Source organism: Ctenocephalides felis, unplaced genomic scaffold (genome assembly GCF_003426905.1).
Source record: "Ctenocephalides felis isolate EL2017-DRISC unplaced genomic scaffold, ASM342690v1 CF-g0.4_SCAFFOLD_01170, whole genome shotgun sequence".
Classification (NCBI taxonomy): domain Eukaryota; kingdom Metazoa; phylum Arthropoda; class Insecta; order Siphonaptera; family Pulicidae; genus Ctenocephalides; species Ctenocephalides felis.
In genome coordinates this window covers 18,034,800-18,061,443 of record NW_020537324.1, presented here as the reverse complement: position 1 = coordinate 18,061,443, position 26,644 = coordinate 18,034,800, and the positions used below count along the sequence as shown (strand labels likewise).

At 30.1% G+C, this 26,644-nt stretch overlaps 1 protein-coding gene across 1 annotated transcript in view; it reads left to right on the top strand.

Annotated features, from left to right (window-relative positions):
- Window positions 1–26,644, top strand: part of LOC113366410 (probable G-protein coupled receptor 158) — a 181,265-nt gene that overhangs the window by 138,889 nt on the left and 15,732 nt on the right. The window contains exons 5-6 of the mRNA XM_026608008.1: window positions 616–718; window positions 3,145–3,278. Of these exons, the coding sequence (XP_026463793.1) occupies window positions 616–718; window positions 3,145–3,278 (237 nt within the window). The remainder of the gene's footprint in view (window positions 1–615; window positions 719–3,144; window positions 3,279–26,644) is intronic.

Here is a 26,644-nt window from a genome sequence, read left to right as displayed (position 1 = left end):
AAAAAATATTATTTATCTGGGGTTATGTTATATTGGTAACATAATATTTTAGGTAAAATAAATGATTTAGATGTAAAAAATAAATATTTAACTTAATTATTAATTTATAATAAAAAATAAATATTTAACAATATTATGATGTATATTTATTAAAATAATTCAGGATTAACCTATGGTAATATAATATATAATTATTATATGATTATATAAACTGGTAATTTTACTTATCGTCAGTGAGTGATTTTCTAATAAGTCAATCTCAAAATCTACATTATACGAGTATATTATACATATATAAATTACGTTATGTTTCTGCCTACGTAGTCCTATAAAATGTGATTTTAATGCAATTTTGTGCATCACTATAATCAATATTATTATTGAAAATGTCGGATATCTGAATTTTATATCTATTCTCTCAATATGTTACTATATTTATTTTTAGCAATTGCCAATCAGACGCTTCTAAATTCATCCTTCGATAATGGAATTTCCTAATATAATTAACTATTTTTGAAAATGTATATTTATTTTTTGTATTGTTTTATGGATATCGATTGAATATTTTATTAACCTAAATATAGTTATAAAACATAAATATTTTATTTATTACAGGGTTGTCGCCGGCGTTTTTGTGTCGGCGGATTTAGATCAATGTGATGATCTGTCATCGGAAATGTTTGGAGGCCCACACAGATGTGACACTCTTACTACCGAAGTAAGTATATTTAGTAAAATATGAAAATATATTTCTTCAGGAGAATTTTGAGTAAACATCACAATGTAAAGCTTGGCCATGTTTTTACAAGTTTACAATATTCACATCTTTGATGCATTTAATTTATATATACATTTGATAGTCACGACTCACAAACCACATTTTCGCAATCATTTACAACTTGAATTTTTCACTAAAAATTAAATATTATTTCCAGTTACCAGTAAGGAAAATATTATGAAAATAAATTTGATTTCAAGAAATTCGAAAATAATTTATATTTTGAGCTTACAGGATTTTGTACTACAAAAATTCGTTTTTTGTAAAACTTATTACAGTTTTTCGATTAGTTTTAAATAAATGTAATTAATCACAGACATTATAAGAACGTGCAAAAGTTTCAAATAACTACATTTAAAACGTGATCGTTGTAAAAGTATTTTAATTTAGAGAAGTAATTTAGTTTGAACACTTTTTTATGAAAAAAATAGAGTAACGATATTGCAACGATATTGCAATGATAATGCAATATATTTAAATTTAGTTAGATATTTTTTTAGGGCTTAAGACATGCTACACTGTTTCTCAAAAGCACAGAGAAGTAAATGTTGTAAAGGAAAGTTCACATAATTGAAATTATGAATTGATATTGACTAAATTAATTATATTAATTACTAACGAATATAATGTATGAAATTCAGCTTGAACTCTTTTTTTTTTGAAAAAAAAAAATATTAGCGTTGTTGCAATTAATTTTAATTCAGTCTGTAATTTTTAAGGCCTAATGCATATTACACCTTTTTTTTTAAATCATGAATATATATTATTTAAAACATTCAAACAATCAAATTTATTTAAATAAGAAGAAGTAGAGGAGATTGGGTGCGGTTGTGCCAGGTTACATGACGAGCATCATAGCAGCTAAACTATACTGATTTTGCGATAGGGTCCAAAAAGAAAAGATGGAGTATGTTTGTTTAAACAAGTTTCCATAATAGCGTAATATAGGAATTATATTATTGTTTAGAGATAGATCACTTTGTTTTTTATTTTGCTCTAAGTTGAACATTAGTCGTTAATTACCTGCAATTAATTTTGTTTTATATGACATTCACATTTTGTGACAAGTATTGATTTTCCGTTTTGAAGAGAAAATACAAAAGAGAAAGAAAAAGGAAAATTCAAAACCAAAAGCAGAAAATTTTGCAAAAATTATGATGTAACAAATACAATGTCGTTGACAACAATATTTATACAAAAAACAGTATTTTAATACGCCATCAGATTAATGATGGTTTATTACATACGTATAAATTTTAAGTATTTTCCTAAACAACAAAGGATAATATGAGATTTAATTTTAAGTACAGAGGTTCCTACAAAACTGTGCTAAATTATGCAAAGATTCTGTGCATTTGTAAACATCTCTCTTGTATGTTAGGCAAGTTTCTTCATTCTTTTCGACTCCTTTTTTGTGCTGTAGGGTTTCTTTAATACAAATCGAGATTTCTTGTACGGTGCTTAAGCACGACAGTAACAAAGTGCTTTCTGTCGCGTAAACTTCACCCATTTTTTTGAAGCTTGAATTTTTAAAAACATGTGTTTAAATTTATTATTTAACATTACGTGGTTAAATCACTTGATAAAATATGCCAAAAGAATATTATCTATTGTTTAGATTTGAGTTTATTAACTAAAAATAGGGTGAGAATATTATCTATCATTTAGATTTGAGTTTATTAACTAAAATAGGGTGAGTATAGTAATCGCAAAAAAGGAAAATATTTATTATATTAATTTGCATATCTCTACGTTTTAATAAGATCTTCTGAACATTTTGGCATGTGTGTGTAAATAAATATGTATGTGTGTATGTGTGTGTGTGTGCGAATACAATTTTTCGTCGACGATTTCGGGAACACAAAATTATATATTTTTCACAGTTCTAAAAGAATACTGAATCTTTTTTACAAAAAAATAATTTTTGAAGGTAAGTTCCAGCAGTTTGCCTTAAGGCATGATGCCATCCACCACTAGTTTTAAAATATCTGAAAAATTCTTAACGTTATTTGTACTAACGTTATTAGTAACCACATTGAGAAATTACGTTACGTACGTTTAATAGAATTTTTCATATATTTTAGAACTAGTGGTGGATGGAACTTACCTTACAAAAATTAAAATTTTAAAAAAGTTTCAGTTTTCTTTAAGAACTCTAAAAAATACCGAATTTTGAGATTTATTTAGAATTTAGAGGGTAATAGGTTATAACCCTCTATCAAAATTTGTTCTAGAAAATTATCTAATTGTTGAAATATTTTTTATTATTTACTACTATGTATGTATATAACTGAAACTGATTTAATTCAGAGAAAAAAATATAATTAATGAAATATATAACCATTATAATTTTATTTTTATTTCAGTGTATCCCTGAGCTTTCCTGGGGACCTCGACGTGGTCGATACACCTGTGAATGTCTGGCAGGACATTATTTACCAGACGGTGCAACTTCTTTTCCTGGTTGGCTGGTCGAACGCGAATCACCTACAGATCACAGGTGATTTTTTTCATATATTCTACTATTTTAAAATACTTCTAAACATTATTTTTCACATATGTCATAATTACAATCGAATCGGAATATGTTGAATCAACAGCTGGGAGTTTTACTGAACATAGTCAGATATTTGCTTGTTTGATATGATAGATGATGATAGATTTAGTTTTTACAATATAAATGCTTAGAGCGAAATTAGACATTTATAAACCCCCTTCTCGCATATAAAGTTCATAAATTATTCATCTCCTATACAAAACCAGTATCTGTTAGTGAACAAAATAAATGTTAGTGAATAAAATAAACAAAATTAAAGTTAGAAATTTTCATAATTTATATAACATATCGCGAGTATCTTTTTTTGTCTTTTTAAGCAATATGTTCATATTTCAACGTAATATAAACCTTGTTTTTACATAATATGAATATTGAAAATAAAAATAATTTCTATGGAAATAAAACTGGATATCCGCGTGCAGAGTAAGAATACATAATGAATATAATTTTATTCCTTAGAATCTCGAGCAGAATACATAAGAATAATCATAACAGAAACGTAATTTTATTTAAAAGGAGCATTGTGCTTTCCCCTTAAATATTCGATAATGTATTGACTGAGCTTTATCTACAGAATTCTTTTATGTTCCTTATAATCGTAAACCTAATCTTTCCATTCAGGAAAATGTATGCATATCTTTAAACATCTCAGAGAAATGGAAATAGGCAGATCTGTTCTAATCCAATCTACTTATACTGAAGATAAGTTCTGGAGGATAATACATTGTTATCTAGAAAGACTGCCTTTGTTAGTTAATGTAATAAAATATTCAGATGTTTGTATTCATTTTTATTTTTAATGAGTAACACATCTAATAATTGACTATTACTTCGAAATTACTGCAAATCAGATATCATCTTCATTAATAAATTTATAATTAATTTATTAAAGTCCAAAGAAAACTTAAAATATTTTATCAGTTATGTATAATTATCTCCTAATTAAGAAATTATTTTAAGATTAACAATAGTCTAATGGTACATTCATAATATTGATGGAGAGATTTAATTATTTGTTGATATGAAAAATGTTCTTTAAAAAGCTTAATTCAAAATGTAAACTTGTGGTGTATGGCATCGTGGCTTGAGGCAAATTGCTGGAACTTCCCGTACCGTAACGAAATGCTCGTGTAATTTTCAAAATAGATTATTATAAATAGTGTAACATTGCCTAATATTTATGAGTTATATTAACTGAATTGCAAAGTTAAAACTATTTATTCGAGTGAGCTTTAAAACTTTAGTCAGAATAAAAATCAAAATCTGAATTATTTTTAATATACAATTTTTTTAAAAGCAATTGTTTGGTCAACATAAGCAGAAAGGTTTTTGAATCATTCAAATCGGATGCTTAGTTCTCTCAAAAACTGCAGTTTTTGCACAATCAGCTGAGTATCTCCAAAATGGCTGAACCTGCCTTTGTCAAAAACTAATCACTACATTTCCCAATCATTACAAATTGAATGTTTTTTGGATCATCATTTGGATACTCCGTTCTCTCTAAACGATTTCTTTGTATCTCCGTAACGACGCGACTTGCCTTTGCCAAAAACTAATCGGCACATGTCAATATCAATAGGAATCAAATGTTTATTGAATAATTCAAATCGGTTGATTCGCACATCTGAAAACGTGGACGAAAAGTTGCGGACACACAAAACGCACGCACACATCAATTTTTTCTGAGGTATGCCAAAATATTCAGAAACTTGTGAAACGTAAATATATGCAAAAAAATAAGTCAATTTGGCCAATTTCTATTACTTACTGTATAAATATACATATATATATATATATATATATGTATATATATATATATATATATATAGAATCTTATCATTTGATCATGTTTTTTATGGGAAATGCCATCATGCAACAATCTGCCGAAACAAATTATATTCCATTCAACTTTTCTTTATCCACATTGACGTCGGTATGATTTTGTAATACTTCAAGTTTTCTAAAACAAGGAAAGGACTTCAAGGTCGGTCGTTTCCTGAAATTAATTCGATATTAATATAGGGGTTTCTTAACCTTCCATAAATTATAATTAAATAGCGTTCTCTTGCTGCAATGATGGCGTGACTGCTTTGCATTTATTTTTCAAGGCTAATTTCTGTGTGTGTTAAATATTATGTCATTAAATTTGAAAATATTATATATTGTGTGTAGATCGTAATCTGAAATGTGAAATAATACTGGTCTACCCTCCGAATATTTGCATAATAAATCGAAGTGTTCATTCGTGCGATGTTCTACGGAATAAATTGTTATCGCCGAACCCGACCATATTGTTCGTGCTATATATAGGGCTTTAAATCGAGAGAGTTTGTACGTTTATCTTGCTTTTTATCATAGATTAGGGATTGATGAAGTCTTAAATCTGTTCTGTACATACAAATTTTAATTAAATGCATTAGGAGAAAATTGTTAACGAGCACAGAAACCTTTAGTAATTACATCGACTAGAGAGAATGCGTGGCTAATACATTATCTCTATTATGGGTCTACTCTCAATGAAACTTGCCTTGAAGGAAAATGCTACTTTCAACTAGTCTAACTTTTTTTCTGTATCTCTAAAACCGCTGGATCTGCTTTCCCAAATCTAAAATTCAATTAGTTCTTTATTCCGTCAATACAATTGAAATGATTTTTGAATTATTCTAATCGGACGCTCTGTTTTTTTTCAAATACTGTGTACTTTATGTTACGTAGTTCTAGAATTTATTAAAACTCTCCTTCGATAATTCAGGTTGTTGGGTTATAATTTAACCCTTGTAGATGTGGACTGTATTAAACACTGATTTGTTTGTATAGTATGTATTTGTTGCAGTTCTAATTACAATCACTGATTTGTTACTAAGTTATAATGAAAGAAGATATATTTATTTTTATTGGTTATTTACATGTTGTTAAGCGGACTTTACTTTTTTAAGTAAAGAACTAGTTAGTAAACAAACCCCCCTACCAGGGGTAGCAACCATTCCGTGTAAAGCTTGATGGCCTGAAGTTGGTCACCTTCATGGCCACTATAATAAAACGAAAAGACGTCCGAACAAACTGACTTGCCTTTTAGCACTTTTTGCCTCGTGTATGCAAAACGGCTGGACCTGCCTTTCCAAAAACTAATCAACACGAAATCGTGAACGAAAAACTGTATTCAAACACACATACCTACATACTAAACACACACACACAGACACATACATCCATTTCTTGTAAGGTGTTTCAAATTGTTTAGGAGGGCTTTAAACGTAAAGTTATAATAGAAATAAATATTTTTATTTTCGATTTATTTGAGATTATTATCAGTTCGAATTCAACCTTCGTACAGGTCACTTCGGGCACGCAAATAAAAATATTTAATTCTTATCAGTGTTATCTAACAGTGAGTCACAACACACCAGTGTATTGTTCGTCGACCGGTATATCGCTCGCTATACCGCTTGTCGAAACCATCGAAATTTTACATGACACTTCTACAACTAATTCTGAATTTGTCGCAAAACAAGTGAACTGTGTTAATAATGTACAACCGGAGTGTAATCAAGAATCCACAATTAATAATAAAACTAACGTAATGGAAACTGACAGTAATGTACCGCTGCCAATACCCTCTACCTCCAAGGAAGGTTGGACTACGGTTAACAACAGAAAACACAAAAGAAATAATTCCGACTGCAGCTCTGAAGGTAATTCTGTGTCAAAAAAGCTAGAAAGTAACTACTGGCTGCATTCAACATCGAACAATATCTACAATGTCTTAAATAACATTCAGCCAGAACAAACAGTGAACACCGCTGCCCCTATTCCAAAACCGCCACCGATCTTTGTTCACGGTGTCGAAAATATCAAACCCCTCACTGAATTATTAAGTGTAAATGCGCCAGGAAAATATAACATACAATTAATCAACAATACGCAGGTCAAAGTTACCCTCACAGACGCTGAAACATATAATAAAATTCTGAAATTACTAAAAGAAAAAAATACCGAAATGTATTCATTTCAGTGCAAATCGGCACGTTCGTTTAAGGTCGTCGTTCGGAACTTACACTCCAGCACAGAAATTGAAGATATCGCCACAGAATTAACAACTCATGGGCACAAAGTAATGCGAATCACTAACATGAAACACAGGTTTACTAAGGCTCCTATGCACATGTTTCTTGTCGAATTGGAACAAAATCCCAACAACAAAGAAATCTACAGAATCGAATTTATTTGCCGAACTAAAGTGAACATCGAGCCTAAGAATCCAAGTAAATCAATAGTCCAATGTGTTAATTGCCAAAGATACGGTCATACTAGAACTTACTGTAATCTGAAACCGCGCTGCGTGAAATGTGCCGGCGATCATCTCACAAAAGACTGCAGTTGGACCGATCGTACCAACAAAAACGTAAAGTGTGTCCTATGCAATGAAGGCCATACAGCCAATTACAAAGGATGCAAAGTCTATCAGAAAATGTACTCTTGCAGATATCCTCCACTGCGTCCTAAACAAACAAATCCTCCCTCCTCCTCTAATCCTATCACCTCAAACACAGTTAAACCCGGAATCTCATTCGCTGTAACTGCTCGTCAAAATAGCCAACTACAACAAGATATAAACAACACCGAAGCTATCAACCATCATCAGCAAGCTAACGACATAACAGAGTTAAAATCCATAGTTAAAACTTTAGCGGAGCAATTAAACACAGTCATGAACTTATTAACCGCCGTCGTAGCTAAACTCAAGTAATGCAACACTTCCTTCAAATTGCAGTCTGGAATGCCAACGGCTTGGCACAACACAAACGGGAATTGCAAATGTTCATCCAGCTTCACAGCTTGGATGTTATTCTGATCTCAGAAACACACTTTACTTCCAGCAGCTACATCAAACTTCCCGGTTTTTCGACGTACACAATCAATCATCCGGATGGTACCGCACACGGTGGATGTGCAATATTAATCAAATCAAACATAAAACATCATGAATCGCAGCACTATTGTACAAACTATCTTCAAGCCTGCTGCGTTACCATTGATCATCCTTCAAATAAACTTATCCTAGCCGCAATCTACTGTCCTCCTAAACATAAAATCTCGAGTGAACAATTCAACAATTTCTTCAACTTCTTGGGACCCAAGTTTATTGCAGGTGGAGACTACAACGCTAAGCACATCTTCTGGGGCTCAAGACTAACCACTACGCGAGTCCGGCAGCTTTACCTCTCTATCCTGGACAATAACCTACTACACGTATCGTCTGGCGAACCAACCTACTGGCCCTGTGATACATACAAAACACCTGACCTCCTCGACCTCTGCATCACAAAAGGCATCCAACCTCACCACATTTCAGCTAAATCAAGTCTTGATCTTTCTTCGGATCACTCACCAGTCATCATTTCATATAACTCCCTGTGTCCTGTCCAATTAAATAATAGGTATTTAACAAATAACAGCACAAACTGGTTTACCTTTCAGAATTACATTGCTGATTGCTTACATTGCAACGTTTCTCTGAAAACCCACGATGATATAGAAGCAGCAGTGTACAACTTCAACAAAATAATTACAGAAGCAGCAACCTTCTCCACTCCAAAATCCCAGACTTTTACTACGCCTGTTTGTCCTATTTACATCAAGAAACTTATAGCCCAGAAGAGAAAACTCCGCAAAATTTGGCAATGTACAAGATCTCCAGCCGATAAACATAATCTAAACAAAGCCTCTAGAGAAATCAAACATCTACTGTCTGACTGGCACAATCAAAAAATGGAAAATTTTCTAATAAACCTTTCTACTACTGACAAATCTCTTTGGAGGGCTACCAATAAACTTAAACGTCCCACACAAAGCAATCCGCCTATTATTAATAAAAATTGACTATGGGCTCGCACCGCACAAGATAAAGCCAATCTCTTCGCCGATCACTTTGAGAACGTGTTTACACCTCATCCACCGACTTGTGACCCTTTCCTGGAGCGCCCAATACATAATTTATTAGCCGACAAAACTAGCAGCCAGACTGAACCACCACTCAAATTCAGTATCTCCGAAGTCATAGGCACAATCCGTTCATCAAAATCCGGCAAATCTCCTGGAATCGACAATATTAGTATTAAACCTTTACAAGAACTTCCCCCTATTGCTTATAGATACATAACTATACTTTTTAATGGAATTCTAAGAACTCTCCACTTTCCTAAATGCTGGAAGACAGCAAAAATAATCCTTATACCAAAACCAGGCAAGGACCCAACTCTACCTGAGTCATACAGGCCTATCAGCCTTCTCCCTTCACTCTCCAAAATATTTGAAAAACTAATCCACAGCAAAATTAAAAACCTAATGGTGTCTTCCTCTATCCTTCCCACCCATCAATTCGGCTTCTTAAGTGGGCACTCCACTATTGAGCAAATACATAGAGTGGTTAACTATATAACTAATTCCTTCCAAAATAAACTCTATTGCTCTGCCGCTTTTCTTGACGTCAGCCAGGCCTTTGACAAGGTCTGGCACACTGGACTTCTTTTTAAAATTAAAACCTTACTCTCTCCTCAATACTTCCCTCTCCTTAAATCATACCTACTAAACAGATCCTTTTTCATTAGCATAGGTGATCAAAATTCTTCAACTCGGCCTATCTGCTCCGGTGTCCCGCAAGGAAGTGTACTTGGACCCTTGCTGTATCTTTTATATACTCATGACTTACCCGTTACAACTAATACGGTTACAGCAACATTTGCGGATGATACGGCAATTTTAGCTGCCCACGAAGATCCCGCTCTAGCTTCACACCTCCTACAATCAAACCTGGATACACTGCAAGACTGGCTTAGCATCTGGAGATTCAAGGTTAACAACCAAAAATCAGCTCACGTCACCTTTGCACTGAGGAAACATACATGCCCACCAGTGACACTCTTCCATAATTTGCTACCCATCAAGGATAATGTTAAATACCTGGGACTTCACCTGGATCGAAAACTCACGTGGAAAACACACATCTGCCAAAAGCGTAAACAACTCGAAGAAAAGCAAAGACAACTATATTGGTTGCTGGGTCGTAAATCCAAAGTGTCGATGTCAAATAAAGTTTTGATATACAAATCAATACTCAAACCCATTTGGACCTATGGGATTCAGCTTTGGGGCACAGCCAGCCACTCAAATGTAGAGATCTTACAGAGGTTCCAGAATAAAATGCTTAGGCAAATTGCCAACGCACCTAAATACACCCCAAATTGGTTACTCCATGATGAACTGGGTGTCTCTTTCGTTAGAGACGAGATTCCTAGACTTTGTCTAAAGTATCGTAATAGGCTCACCTTTCACCCAAATAACCTTGCAAGAAAGCTGCTAAAACCAATCCAATTCAGAAGACTTAAAAAGAACTACCCCAACGACTTGTTTTAGGTTTAATAATAAGACTAATTTGTATTTTTTTTTTTGTTTTGTACGATCTATATATCATACTGTAAAGAACTGCATCACTGGATGCAGATCTTAGCTTTTTCTTTCTTTGTTAAATTCTAAGCCATGCAATTGATTTTATATCTCCTGTAGATAGATGATCAAATAAAATTATAAAAAAAAAAAAAAAAAATTTGCGATTATTATATCTTTCCCATCATATAACCATAACTTATATTATATAACTAACTATCATTGCTCTATTTATTAAAATTCATTAACTATATCATAATATATTAGTGATATAATATCTATTAAATATTTATAAATACAATTGAGACTATTTAAATTGTAGGATTATTCGTAATTATTCTGATGGATGCATATACATTTAAATGATCGTGCAGAGAATCGTTCTCTGTTAATTGCTCTAGTAGACAAATATGAAACTATAAAGGGCAAATAATAATCTACGATTATATAATCCATTGTGATATTTGCCAAGTTGTAACATTCGTATGTTATAATTGCATAGATCGTATGCGATTAATTATTCATCACATTATATATACAGCAAAATTCGCATAGATACTGTTTAGATTAAATTAATTTGAACTTTTGAACCAACTTGATATTTAAGAGTGTAATAATCCAATATGATACTTCATTTACATAGTCAAATGATAACAACAACATAATTAAATTATTAAAAAAAACTTACAATATATATATATATATATATATATATATATATATATTCTGTTCAATTGCACTAGCATGTTTATCTCTCATTTTGCGTGTGTACCAAAAGTAACAGTTTACAAAAAACGGACGTTGAAACAAATAGAATACATCGACCCCAGGAATTAATAATTCGTACAGAAACTTTACCCACATTTCTCTAAGGACGACCTACACAAATATTGTATTGCACTGTGTTATTACAAGACTATTCGAAAACGTTTCGGTCGAGCAACTTATGCAAATAGAGATGAGAAGTTCTGTACACTGATTATCATCGACAAACATAAAATTATCTTTTTTTTTAATCTTAAACCGAATCTTTGCAAAAACTATAATTTTAGAAATATTTTTAGAAATTCACCTTCGAACTATTTAATTTTCACAAATATTAAATATGTGTAGTGAAATTGTCAACATAGTGATACTAAATAATAAATTGATTACTGTATTCATTAATAATTATAATTTTATAATTTGCACCGACTATACTATTTTATAAATTTGTATCACCAACTAAGGAACGAATTAGACATAAATTTTATGAAATTTTTGTTTCATACAAATATAGAATTTTGGCAATATAAGTAAAAAATATGTGAATACTGTAGCAGAATTGAAAAAGTTAGGAATAATTTTTTACTTGCTATTTCTGCTATATAAAATGTGCATAATTGTTACCAATGTTTATAATTTAATAGTAGAGTAAATTCAAAAGTAAAGCATGGAGGCTTTATTAATCCTCTTTAGTTTTATTTGTGTGATCTTTAGCGTTATGTTTGCTGTTATTTTTGATTTGCCATACAAATATATAAACGAAACATAAAACATTGCGTCAAAACATATTTCAACGTAGTTTTATAAAAATCGGCAACTTACTATAATTGAAAGTGAACAACATTTTTATTATTGAATTGAAAGTTCAGGTATGAAATGTGGTTTACTAATCAAATTAAAAATGGCAACAGTACGTCAAAATAATAATAATAATAATAGGTAAAACACATAAAAAAATATTTACTTCAATAGCTTCATGTATTATAATTTAATAATATTTCAATCACTCTTTTTCATTAAGCTTTCTGATAAACTATAGAAAAGCACTGATAATGAGAACTTTGTAAGTTACTTCCATAAAATTGACTGAAGAATCTCGATTTCGTTAAAAATGACCAATTGACAGATAATTAAATTAAAATAACTAATTCATTGAAATGATTTAAATAGCCTTTTTAACACTTTTTGCTCCGTCTCTTCGAAACGTCTAGACCAGCCTTTGCCAAACATCAATCAGCACGTCTATCCATCTATAGAAATCGAATGCTTTTTGAAACATTCAAATTGGTTGATCCTTGTTTGCGAAATCGTCGACATAAATTTGTATCCGCACATACATACATAAATATATACACCCACGCACACACGCATGCATCCATTTTATATAAGATATGCCAAAATGTTAAGAAACCTTTGAAACGTAAATATATGCAACATTTTTTTATTTTGTTGCCATTACTATAACTTATCCTACGGAAGGTTAAAATATGAGATAAGGCTCTTCATTCTAATTCAGCTTGATTATATTTTGTTTATTGAAGTCTCCTGTAAACATATCTAATCAATTGGTTCTATATTTTGTCTATAAAATACAAATAATGAATTTTACATTATTTACATTAACCTATTTGAGAACATTTAAATAAATGTTAATAATTATTAACAAATTTTTATTAATTATTATCATTATTATTATTTTTTAAATTTTTATTTGGCCTCACTTACTATGAGCATTTAGCCACCTACAATATTTTTATATATTTACATTCTAAATTTTATATCATCTTCAATCTATTTATGTATCCTCCTATTCTATATTCTTCTTCATTTTTCTTTTTTTTATTTTCTTCAATTTTTGCTCTTTTTCAAATTTCTAATTCTATTTAACTTTCAGCTTCATTCCATTTTTTTCTTCATTCTTCTTTTAAGTTCCAATATTTCTCTTCTTACCCCTAATTCAATTCAACTATTCGAATTCTGTCATTCCTATTTTTCTTAATTTTTATTCGAATTCTATTTAACAAATATAATTTTTATTTGATTTCAAATTAACTACACATATATAGTTTCTTGACAATTCTAAGTCATTGACAAGATTTGATCAGAAGATCCCTGTCGTGTGAATCGAACACGCTACCAAAGGGCTATGCTCGCAACATTAATTATTCATTATTTTTATTTCTCAAATCTTTAACTACGGTACGGAAGTTCTAGAAATTTGCGTTAATGCACGATACCATACATCACTAGTTTTGCTAAATAAATCTGAACCTTTATAATGCAATATCCCACTTCTACCGTATTTTCGCGTTACTATTTTTGTTTGACCCATATTGCACCATACATCAAATTAAAATATAACTCATTATCGCAAAATAATTACCCACGTCAACTACACCATGTACTATAATTTAACAAATTCAATATCGACTTTTTCCTAATCTCCCTGATCACCTTTAAGCCTTACCTGTCGTGCATAATGAGCGCGCAGCGCACGGGATGCGAAAGCCCGCGCTCGTTGTCGGTGCCGGGTTGCCGTTCAGTAACTTGACACCGACGGTCGGACGGTAATCAGCAGGTTTCGGGTTGCAATCATGTTAAATATGCACACAGACGACGCGGATACGCGGCAGCGAGTGGCGTATGCATTCTGATGATAATCAGACCAAATTATTCATAGCACAGTTGATGCTGGTTTGTTGGAGATTCAGAGACAGAAGTTTTAGGGAAAATGATGTTTACAAAGATATTGTGTTGTATGTATGTATGAATCTATAACAAATACAGCTAAATAAATATAGCGCATAAATATAGAAACAAGCTCATCAGTCATCCAAATTCAGTAGCAAACTTCTTACTAACAGAAAACTATAGTCGTAGACTCAGAGAAAATCGCCACTTGATTTGAGTCATCAATCTTTAATGTTAATTTTAAGTTAGATTCAATACTTTATTTTATATAACATCTATAAAAGCTTATACGTGGGTGGTCTAGTAACTAAGTAAGAAACTGAACATGTACCCTGGCAAAAGTGTGATAATATTGTATTGTTATGTATATACATATGTACATATATATATATATATATATATATATATATATAAAAACAAAAACAGCGCATAAATATAGAAACAAGCTCATCAGTCATCCAAATTCAGTAGCAAACTTCTTACTAACAGAAAACTATAGTCGTAGACTCAGAGAAAATCGCCACTTGATTTGAGTCAGCAATCTTTAATGTTAATTTTAAATTAGATTCAATACTTTATTTTATATAACATCTATAAAAGCTTAGACGTGGGTGGGTTAGAAACTGAACAAACCCTGTACCCTGGCAAAAGTGTAAACAATAAAATATAGTTGAGAAAAAGTAATTCCTGTTAAAAAAACAATTTTACAAAGAATAGGTTGAATAAATAGCTATTCCACCTATGCTGATGTTTTTTTCTGACGTAATACCAGATCAAGGTTATCTCTATAAAATTGTAAATGAATATTTCAGCTATTGCTTCGTAAAATCCCTTTGATATTAAAAATAAGACATTAGACCAGTTTTTCCCCTGGCGGTCCCATTCTGACTCATCTATAGGGTAAGAAGGACAGAGTGACAATGTTTTTGAAAAACAGCGAAGAACACATTTTTACAACGGTGTATTATCTGTAGATTTTGCTGAAAATAGTCAGACAGCTGCTTTTTGATATGTGTTATTTGTTGTGATATAATTGGTTTGGTTCTCACAACATAACTGCTCAAAAGTCAAATTGGATCTTTGTGCCCCGCCCTAACCTACATTAAAATCGATCGATAATTTGATACAACTTATTTTATCGATGGTAACCTTTCCATCACCTATATCGAATAATTCTTTTACAAATGTTTTAGTGGATAGAGCGGCTAGAGCGGATAGAGAGATGCTAAATAAATTTAAGGGTTTTCAAAAGTTCAGAAAAATCTTGATCAAATTTCAGTGTAAAACATTCACAAAAAGGACCATAATTGATTAGTTATAACTATAAGAAAACAACTATAAGAAAATGATGACAAGAGGGTGAAAATTTGACAATATAGAAAATTGGTATAGAATTTAATGTACATATTAGAATTAGAATAGAAAAAAAGTAAAAAAAGTAAATTAATTAAAAAATTAATAAAAGCGTTTTAGGAGTAAACAATTCTTGATTACAATGAAATTGATAAATTATTAGATATAATAACAAAAATATAATTGTTTCAATGCTGTTTCAATGCCTCAAAATTAATTAATTTGAATAAAAATTTGTATGCATACTTCTTGTATTCAAATGCTCATTAAACTTTGTCTTTTTTTTCAAATGATTATCAATTTGTATATTAATGATTTCTTGCACTCACACTTAAAATTTTTCTATTTACAAAAAAAAAATAAACTTCACATAATAAAAATGTTGTCTTGTAAAAAAACTAGCAAGATATTTAAACATTATTTATTATCAATAATCTGAACTTGTTTATGATACATAATAAAATGGATATAATAAAATTCTGTTTAATAATTAATTTAGATGTTTATTAATTGAATATATCTATTTTTATCCTATGATTTTGATAATGAACTATAATTATTATTCACACAAATTCTGATGTATTGCACAAACTATTTGTGCGGAAGCGAGCTGGTTTCAAAATGAAAATTTAGATGGGAAATATATTGCTACGTATTATTACAATTAACATATGCAAATCACAAATCATTATTCATGACAAATATTATATTCATTTGGTAAACTAATGCATAATGGTATTGCTATTTATATAGGTTCGAATTATCGGGAAAATGTGATATTAGAAATATAAATTATGCAAGAGAATTTTTTAATTAAATTTTGAAGAAATGACTCGTGTAGTATCGGCTGTAGTAAAAAGGTGAAAAACTTGACATCGTGCTGTAGCAATGTTAATTTTTACTTTAAAATATAGATCAAAATTATGTTTCGAATTGAGAATAATATAATAGCTCATGTGTCGAATATAAAAGAGAAAAATTTCTAAATAGATTTTTTTAATAGAGTCGGAATGTAACTCAGCTCATGAATCTACCCTCCGGCAGTACTATCCATTACTTTATGTGAAGTTATAAATGAAGTTCAAAATTCATTAAAATTTTATGTTGCTCTTCGCGTACCTTTTACAAATTTATATGAGCCGAAATGAAAAATATTATAAATTTGTAAAATAATATCACTATTATATTTTTATATAGTATATTATTATTTTTGTTTCATGGAGCGTGGTGCAAGAAACGGCAGTAAAAGTTGCTCTTTAAGTGCACAGCGGCGTAGTGCTACTTTAATACAATTAATGACTTGGAAAATGTCAGCAGTAATACAATTTTCCTATTTCAACTTATACTTTATTCTTTTATGCATTTTTTCAATATGATTTGAGTTCACCAGTAATTTTTTCAACGGGAATAATTTTTTTTTTCATAGTTAATATTTTTTAATAATCTGCTACTAGTTTGCTTCAAGACAAATTGAAAAATTGAAAATTAGGAAATCTCAGCAGTAATACAATTTTCCTGTTTCAACTTATTTTTTTTTGTATTTTTTCAATATGTTTGAGTTCACCAGAATTTCTTTTAGCAAAAATGAATATTAAATTTTATTCATAGTTAATATTTCTGAATAACCTACTATTAGTTTGCTTTGAGTCTAGTTTAGTCGGTATTCATATTTTTTTGCTTAGTGAACATACTTGTTTAAAAATCTCTACAAAGTATAAAACACTGATCAAATAATATAACAGTTTTCTTTTTAAAATAAAGTACTTATATAAATAGTATTTAAATTATTAAACACTTAGTAAAGAATTAATAAATTTCAGTGAAAGTGCACTCTACAAAACAAAAGTTTTCTATTTCCATACAAAACTTTGTTTGAATTGCGCTCTATCTAAACATTAATATTAAGAGCTAAAACTTTCAGAGAATTTTTTTTTATCTATTTGGAACCATTTGAGCCCCTGGGAGCAAGGAAATTGGAAAATGACCATTTTAAAGACCACCCTAATATATATATATATATATATATATATATATATATATATATATATATATATTGTATATATATATATATATATATATATATTTGAATAATATTATTTCTATAGGGGTAAGACGAGGCACCAACGTCCAATTTGAATTTGAGTAATTATATTGTGAAAAGCAAAAAAATTACATCACAACAAATACAACATATCAAATAAACAACTATCTGAGTATGTTCAGTGAAACGCCCAGCTTATCATTGTAGAAATATGTTTTTCTTCTCTATTTCAAAATTTTGTCACTTGGTCTTTTTTACCCTCTATGCAGTAGAAAATAGGACGGCCAAGTGGCATACAATCGAATGACTTTTTTTTAATTTTCAAGTAATTTTAAGTAATAGTTGCTACAATATTCAAACGATACAAAATATAAATGGTCATATTTTCACTGAAATAATACTGTATATAACCTGGATCTGGTATTTCGTCAGAAATACTCATCAGCAGAATAAAAATAACCATTTATTAAACTCTTGCAAAATAGCTTTTTCCACTAATATTCTTTTTTATTTACTATCTTTTACTGTTTACACCTTTGCCAGTGTAAAATTTTACCCCACCCCCATGTAAGCTTCTATGGAGATTACATAAAAAACTGTTGGATCTGACTTAAAAATAACAATACATCTTAAAAAACAACTAAATAAAACATATATTTAAAAATTATATTACGGTCTTGTAAACTAAACAACAGTGCTCACTACCAAAAAACTAACAACAAAATAAAATAATTTTGTTATGGATTTTTAAACATTGCCAATTATCTCCTTATATAAGAACGACGTAAGAATCAACGTGATGGCTGGTTATACATCTTTTGTTCTCTACTTTCAAATATTTTTGATAAAAAATCTCTAACATCACCTGTTTTTGAGATTTCGGTGATGGATCTTTTTACACGCCCAGCTCTACCTTACTCCATTTTTTTAAAATATAGAAGATGGTACTTTGAGTACTGAGGTTTCGTTAAATTTGGTTTTACGTATAATGATGTTTACTTGATAGGCTCAAAATTCTGAAAGCATTTTCAAAGTGCCTAAGAAGAATTTTAATTTGGCAAAGCTTACATTATAATTTCAACTCCCATATGGATTTAACAACAACCGCATATTTTTTGCATAAGATTATAATTCACATGCTAAAACACGAACATCTTTTCAGCTCGATCTAAAGCTTCAGCACACATTATCCGATATGTATGGTCGGCAAACAAAATCGCTAATCTTGAACAACGCTACGTGATGATGTTACCATAAAAGATAATCTCTCTTAATTCTTGCTCGAATAAACAACACCGATTAATCCGGAAATAATAATAATGTCCATGTGCGTACACGTTCGAAGTTTAAACATCTGAAATTTAAATTGCTTCGTACCCTAGTTCGGGATTATACATGAAATTAATATGAAAATCTTGAAAATTTTGTGGAAATAAATACATGTAGATATAAAATAACGTGTACCTGAAATACTTTAATAGTTTACTCAGAAAATGAAAACAAACTAGTGCTGGATCACATCATTTTGATTAAAAAATTTCAAAAGTTTTAAATTGTTCAAAATTTTTGAAAAGAGAATTTTGAAAATTTTTGAAAACCTCGTTTTTTCTTAACTTTTTTGAGAACATTTAAAAATTTTAAAATTTCTATGAAACATGTGATGCACTAAAGCCTAATGAACAGTTTAGAATGCCAATTGACATTTTATCGAACTTTTTCTTATTAGATCTTGGACGACAATTTGTATCCTAACATACATACATACCTACTATACATACACATACACCAGTTTTTTTTTAAAGAACGCCAAAATGCTCAGAAGACATTTTAAAAATATATTTAATATGTAAAAATTAACGTTTTTGACTATTTTGCTTCGGGAATTTTTTTATCTTTCGCCATTTTTGTCAAATTCGATAAAAACTCTAATAAATTACTGTGTGGTATGTATATTGGGAAAAATAATTAATAAAGTGACAAAAATAATTAATAAAGTGACAAAAATTGTTTAACAAGTGGAATCATAAATTAATTATTAGTGCAAAATGATATAGTTGTGAGGCAAATAAGAAAGGTGTTAAAAGTTGAAAAATATAAAGGTAAATGAAAAGGATTGGCTGGACTAAAATTTGACAAATTTGTCGCGTATTTAAGATATGATTTGATTGTAATCCAGTTATTTCTATGATTTGAGTTATTTTTAAAATAACATATTACGAAACAAGTCGAAATTAGCTTTTCCCATTCTTTCAAGCCCAATCATTTAAAATTAAGCTGCAACGAAAAACAATATTTAACATTTAATTGCCTTTTGTGCTAAAATATTTTATTTTGGAGATTTTCACTCATCAATCTTATACCTTGAATATATACGTTAAACACGTTTGATAAATCACTGTAGACAAACCAGTGATAGGCAACCTTTGTGGAATTTTAGGCTGATCAAAATATATTTATGCATGTATTGGTCTGAAAAAGTATTATTTGCAGGCATATATAAATCGTGTATGAACGTTTAAAAGATTAGGTACTGGAAGATTAATTATTGTAATAAAAGTATTCAAATAAAACACATAAAAATAAATATATACAAATAACATAATTATAAATAAATATAATAAAGAGTTATCTATATCAAAAATGAAAATTTAGTATATTACGATCACGAAAATTATTTAAATAAAACTTTCAGATCATTTGACAATCCTTGCTAGAGTGTTTTGTATTGAGGTGTTTTTTTCAAACAATTTAAAATTTTGTAATAGAAATATATAGTGTTTTTCAAATTACTCAAGTTTATTATCCTGTGTATTATTATAATTTTGGAAAGAGCCCGCTGACAAAATGTTGCAGATTGCTGGTCTAAACAAAGGTTTAGCGAGAAAGTTGTTTTCGGGAAAAAGATTACCACAACTCGTGAAGCTTTGCGTAATTTTGCACGATGTTCGTAATAAGCGCCAAAAAGAAGATTGATCAATGGCTATTTTATCGTTTCTTATATTTTTATCGCATTTCACTTCAAGGCTTTGTTATAAATCCGCAAATTATTCATGATCGATGGGAGCTTATCAATTTATATATTCAATGTTTTTAATTCTGTGTCCACATATTATTACAGATAAAAAATATATTGCAGAGAAATAAATTTTATAATTTCATAATGGATTATCTAACCAGAATGAAGTAGACTATTCAATTCGAAACAAGTGGTGCATGGCATCGTGTCAAAAGTACTTTTAATACTAGTAATATTTCTTTGCTTTAGAAATACTGTCAATATTGCCACCAGGATACTACTTTTAAGAAGTATTTCAGAAATTATTATACTTGAGCTGCTATAATTAATGCAAAGTTAATAAAATTATACTAAAATACAGAAGTTCTGTATTATTCATGGGTGAAACCATATTTACTACCTTGAAACTTCTGTCGAACTACATTAACAAGGTCCGTGGAACTTTTCCATTCGGAATAAAACGTCGTCCATCCCACGTTGGCAAAAAATGCTCATGTATGTCAGAATGGTCATATTTCATACTCTAGTGTTTTAGTACATATATAAGCACTATCAAATAAAGTGTCCGTGTCGCGTATACATTTGAAATGTTGCCTCCGGCAGATATATTCGAACGATGTTTTACACCTATGATGTAGATATCTCATTGTCACAGTAATGTCCTTATAACTCACCCAGATATATACCTATGCATCTCATACTTGGAATATGATATAACTATGTGTGGAACTAAGCTATCTGGCTCGCGCACTTTCGCAAATGAAAACATTATTCATATGGTTGACTTATTATGAAATCATGCAATGCGCGATGAGGAATTGATTTAAAAAATAGGTTCAAGTCAAATACAAGTTGGCAAAATTTTCCGATATGTGTAAATAGTTGACTTGATCAATAACATTTAAATCTAGCATTTTGACACTGCCCATTATTCAAAACCTTGATACATTTTAATAATTCAAATATAAATGTAATACAAAGAGCGCAATCTAAATTATTAAGATGCATTGTGAACGCACCATAATATACCATATATTACGAATGACACTCTACATAAAGATTCTAAAATAAGAACTAGTAATGAAGTAATGAAAGAAAGAAGTAAAAAATACCACGAAAAATTACCAAATCAATCAAACAAATATTTAAAAAAAATTGAGTGACAAATCTCCCACACGAAGCTTAAGGAAAATGGCAATACGATCTTAAATAAAATGTTAAAAAATAATAAAAAAACGAAGTTATCTCAATGGAGATAAACTCTTTAAATGCATGAAGAGCAACATATTGTCTTAAGAAATAATATTATTTTTGATTGACAATAAATATATGCAAAAAGTGAAAAATATGCAGAAAGTCGTTGATAATTCAACCACTTTCTGTAAATAATATTTCAAGATATTTGTTTAGACTATGAGCGCTATCACTACACAATATTTCATTGAAATCGTCAAAACAAATTGTTTTTCAAGAATTCATAACATAGTTACACATACATGCTCAAAGCCAACAGACTCTAAGGACTTCAAAATATCATATTATGTAATCGGAATTTTAGCAAAAATATAAAGTTCTCCTTTAGGAATTCAAGGGAATTTGTTTTCAATAAAAATTATAATATGTAGGTATAGGGTAGGGTGAAACATAAAGGTACAATAAGACTTCGAGCAATTTTATTGTGAAACCCAAACCAATCTACTTTTTTATTTACTATTATTTATTGTTAACACTTCTGCAAGAATAAAGGTTCAAATGGTCTTTTGTACCCCACTACATACATCTTATAAATAACGTATACTTAAAAATGATATTAAGGTCTCGTAAACTAAACAACAGTGCTCACATCCAAAAAACTAACAAAGAAAAAATACTTTTGTCGCAGATTTTCAAACATAGCCGATATCGACGTCAAGAATCAAGATGATGGCTGTTTACACATTTACATTCTTCCCTTTACTTTCAAATATTGTTGATAATAAATTCTGAACTTTACTTGTTTTCGAGATATGGGGATGGGCTTTCTTAAACTTTTAATCTCCCTACTAAAAATTTGTAAAATTTATATAATTTTCAAAGAGACTATATTTATATACTCTCCCCAGATACTAGTTTTGAACAGTTTTCTTGTCAATTCAAACTTCAATCTGTTTACTGATTTCTTTCACCAACTGAAATTGAATAAACAATTAATGCAAAGCATATGTGCTTCACAATTTAAAAATCTCAGCTTGTATGTTAAAAATTGTCCTACGTAGAAGCAACACAATCAGATAAGAAAGTTACAATTAGGAAAATGTTGCAATGTACAAAATAAATCAAATTAGCTCATATATTATATAGATTTTCTATATCATATATTTTAAATCATATGGATGGTACAAGTTTTACTACTCCTTTATATGAAAATTTTATTTATACGTAATGCTGGATATTATGTCTATTTTCAGATCATTGTAAAAAAATTGTGTAAAATTGCATAATTTTCAACGTTAATATTTTGAAAAATTTTACATACCACTCTGTTGCTTATAATACAAGTAAAGCTATTCAGACCACGAAAAAATATGCCCGAAATAATGTGTCTGAAATAATAAGCAATCGTCTACTCTCTGGCCGTGGTCCGCCTTGCGGGAATACGATATCGGCTTCGAGACACAAAGCGTGTCCATCGCCCCTGAACCAACACGGCTGACTCTCGGAGATATGGGACGTCACACGTCGAGATGACGTCCAGGCCGCTTTGTTTGCTCAAACATTCGAGCTTTATCCTCGAGATCGTGAACGCTACATTTAAGTTATAATTGGCCCTATATCTCTCAACTTAGCGCTATTATGATGCACAATATCCGAACAGACTTCAACGACTTGCGCTTCTTGTTTAGGAAAGTATCAAGTTAATATGTGCACTGAAGTTTATATGCGTTAAATTTTGAATATTCATCGACGGTAGTGGTGTGAGTGATTGGGATAATATCAGTGATAGATTTTTTAGAATAATTTATCAGTTATAGACACAATAGAATGTATATTCTAGTATACAAAATGCTCATAAAAATCATCAGTGTTTTTATTAACTTTCTGTAGGGTCGAAAAAATCGAAAAAGAAAATTTGTATATAACTTAGAAAATATTGATGTATGTGTGTATATGTATGTATGTTTATAGTATGTATGTATGTACGTTAAGATACAATTTTTCGTCCACTATTTCGAGAGCACAGATGAACCGAAATAAATGATCCAAAACCATACGATTTGCATTTACTGGCAGACGTGCTGATTAGTTTTTGGCAAAGGCAAATTGTTTCGAAGATACGGAGCAAAAAATTCAAAAATGGCACTTTTTGAGCAAAAAGGGCGATCGATTTGAATAATTCGTATTTATTAGTTTTTAGCAAATACAGGTACATCTGTTTTGAAGGTACATAGCAAAAAGTACAAAAATTCTGATTAAATTTAATACAATACTTATATAATATATTATAAATATTATAAATATGAATAAAATAAAATAAACTATGAATAATATAAATATAATATAACAATTTATAAAAATGTACAATTATTAACTCAACAAGAATTGATATATCTGTGTTCATAAATGTTTATTCTAAAAATAAATCAGCTTAATTAATTTTGTTTATATATATATTTCATTTGAGCATATAAAAACGACGTCGTCTAATTTAATAAGCTTTTATATTCCGTTTTTAAGGAACAAATAATGAAAGTTCAATTTTTGTTGAATGGTTATTTTTATTCCTTGAATGTTTAATTATGGTACGGGAATTAATACAACACTAGTTTAATATATTATTTTCATATTTTGAGATGTTGTAATTTAATTTCTGAACGTGTTGTAAGTAAGATTCGCTCCAGTGTTTGTTAGTTACCTTTGTGTTATGATTATTATTGTACATAGTGTTCCAGAACTCAACGTCAAAACCTGGTTGTAGTTTCCAATGCAACAATCAGGAAAAAAAATGAAAGAAAATTATTCAATGTAGTTTGAAAATCATGAGCTTTTAAGTGCTACCTAGAGCTATGTTAATTTAAACTTTGAATCTGCTTCCGTACATATTATTACCGGACCACAATCAAAATGAGGACACAATTGCCACACGTTTTTCAGAATTAAGACTATTTGTTAAATTGTGAATTTTTACATTGAACTAATGTACACAATATTTGTATAAATTACCAAAAGTATGTAAGGAATTTTGTGTCAATGTTATTGTTGTAACGCCAAAAATCATGTCGTTACAACAATAACAGAGCTTCACCACATCAAAAAAGTAAATAATAAAAAATGTAGATCCCTTTATCTTCTCAATTATTACATCTATTTGCGCTATGATACAAATTGTGCTAAGCAGAAATCCGGTTGAACATTGTGGTTTTGAAAACAATTCACATATATCTAAAACGATGTATACAGTTCATAGTTGATATGGGTTCCTAAAATTTATACAGTAATTCTGTGCAAATGTTCTCGATTCTAATGCAATTGCAATTAGCTGTGGTAATGTGTTTAACCTATGTGACATCTAATTTAACACCAGTTTAAATTATAGAAATCATCCGCACGCTACGCTTGTTACATTGTAATAAAGTTTGGTTAATACGATCGAATCTTACAGTTAGTTTTGTTCCTAAGAACAAGTTTTCACGTGGTTTAATAATGTAGTTATGTAGCGCTGTAGTAAAATTTATTTGGCTTGAACAATATAATGCTAACTGCAATTAAAACTTACTTAAAAGTGAAGTACAATGTGTTATATGAGGACTGGGAATAGCAAAACATATGGTAAATAATATTTCAGAGCCATAGACAAATTATTATCATTATAACTTAAGGTCGACTTCTCCATTCAATTAAAATTTCGAACTATTATAAAATGATTTAGTAATTACTTTGATATTTTAGCAAATGTCAGTTTACAACAAGTTTGCCTGGAGATAGTCCAGACATGGAGTGCATGAACGTTAGGTGTTAAGCTGCTTAAACTAAACTTTACTTACACTATATTACTAAATATTAATAATTCATAAACTTGTATGTAAAATATCAGCTGGTTTCTCTTTAATAAGAACTCAAAGTTGGAAACATACAGCCTGGCATCAAATGGTCGTAGTGGTTAACTATTGTTTTTCAGTTATTCCTTAAAAAAATTAATTAAGGCTGGTTAGTGTACTGAGACAATTTGGAATATATCTGAGAGAGTCTACTCTCTGCTTCACCAGTTTACTTTGATATCTTCATAGTATGTTCATGTTCCTTTCTTCCAGAGTTCTAAAATTGGATGCAATGTTACCAGTTTTGTTTGAACACTAGTTTAGTTTGGAGACTTTGTAGTTTGTTGATGCATATTATTTTTTTTAATTTAGGCAGGTCAGTGTCCTGCTGGAAATCACAAGTTTCAATAGAAAATAAACTCCTAATATACAAGACAATTATTAAACCAATATGGCCCTACGGTCTACAACTATGGGGTGCGGCCAGTAAATCGAACATAACTATTTTACAGAGGCTCCAAAACAAAATTTTGAAAGAAATCGTGAACGCTCCAGAATATGTTCCCCAATTGGTTGATACACCAAGATCTCAGAATTCCAACTATAAAAGAAGAAATTAGTCATTACTGCTCCAGATTCAAAGCTCGTCTAAGTCGTCATCCAAACCATTTAGCACAATAGGTAAAATATTTATCGTGGAATATATCTAAGAAAGTCTACTCTTAGCCTTACGAGTTTATTTTGGAAACTTTGTTGTATGTTGATGTTGCTTCTTCTCAGAGTCCTAAAATTGGATGCAGTGCGCCCAGATTTCTAGCTGTTTTGCATAAATACATTTTATTGTAAATTTAAAGTTTAGAACAAAAAAAAGAAGATTTTGATCCCAGTAGCCCACATAGATTTCTTTATGATCTTTATCTGTAGTTTCTTGGTTAGTGTGAAATTAGTTACAGGCGAATGGTAACAACACATTTATCGTTCTAGA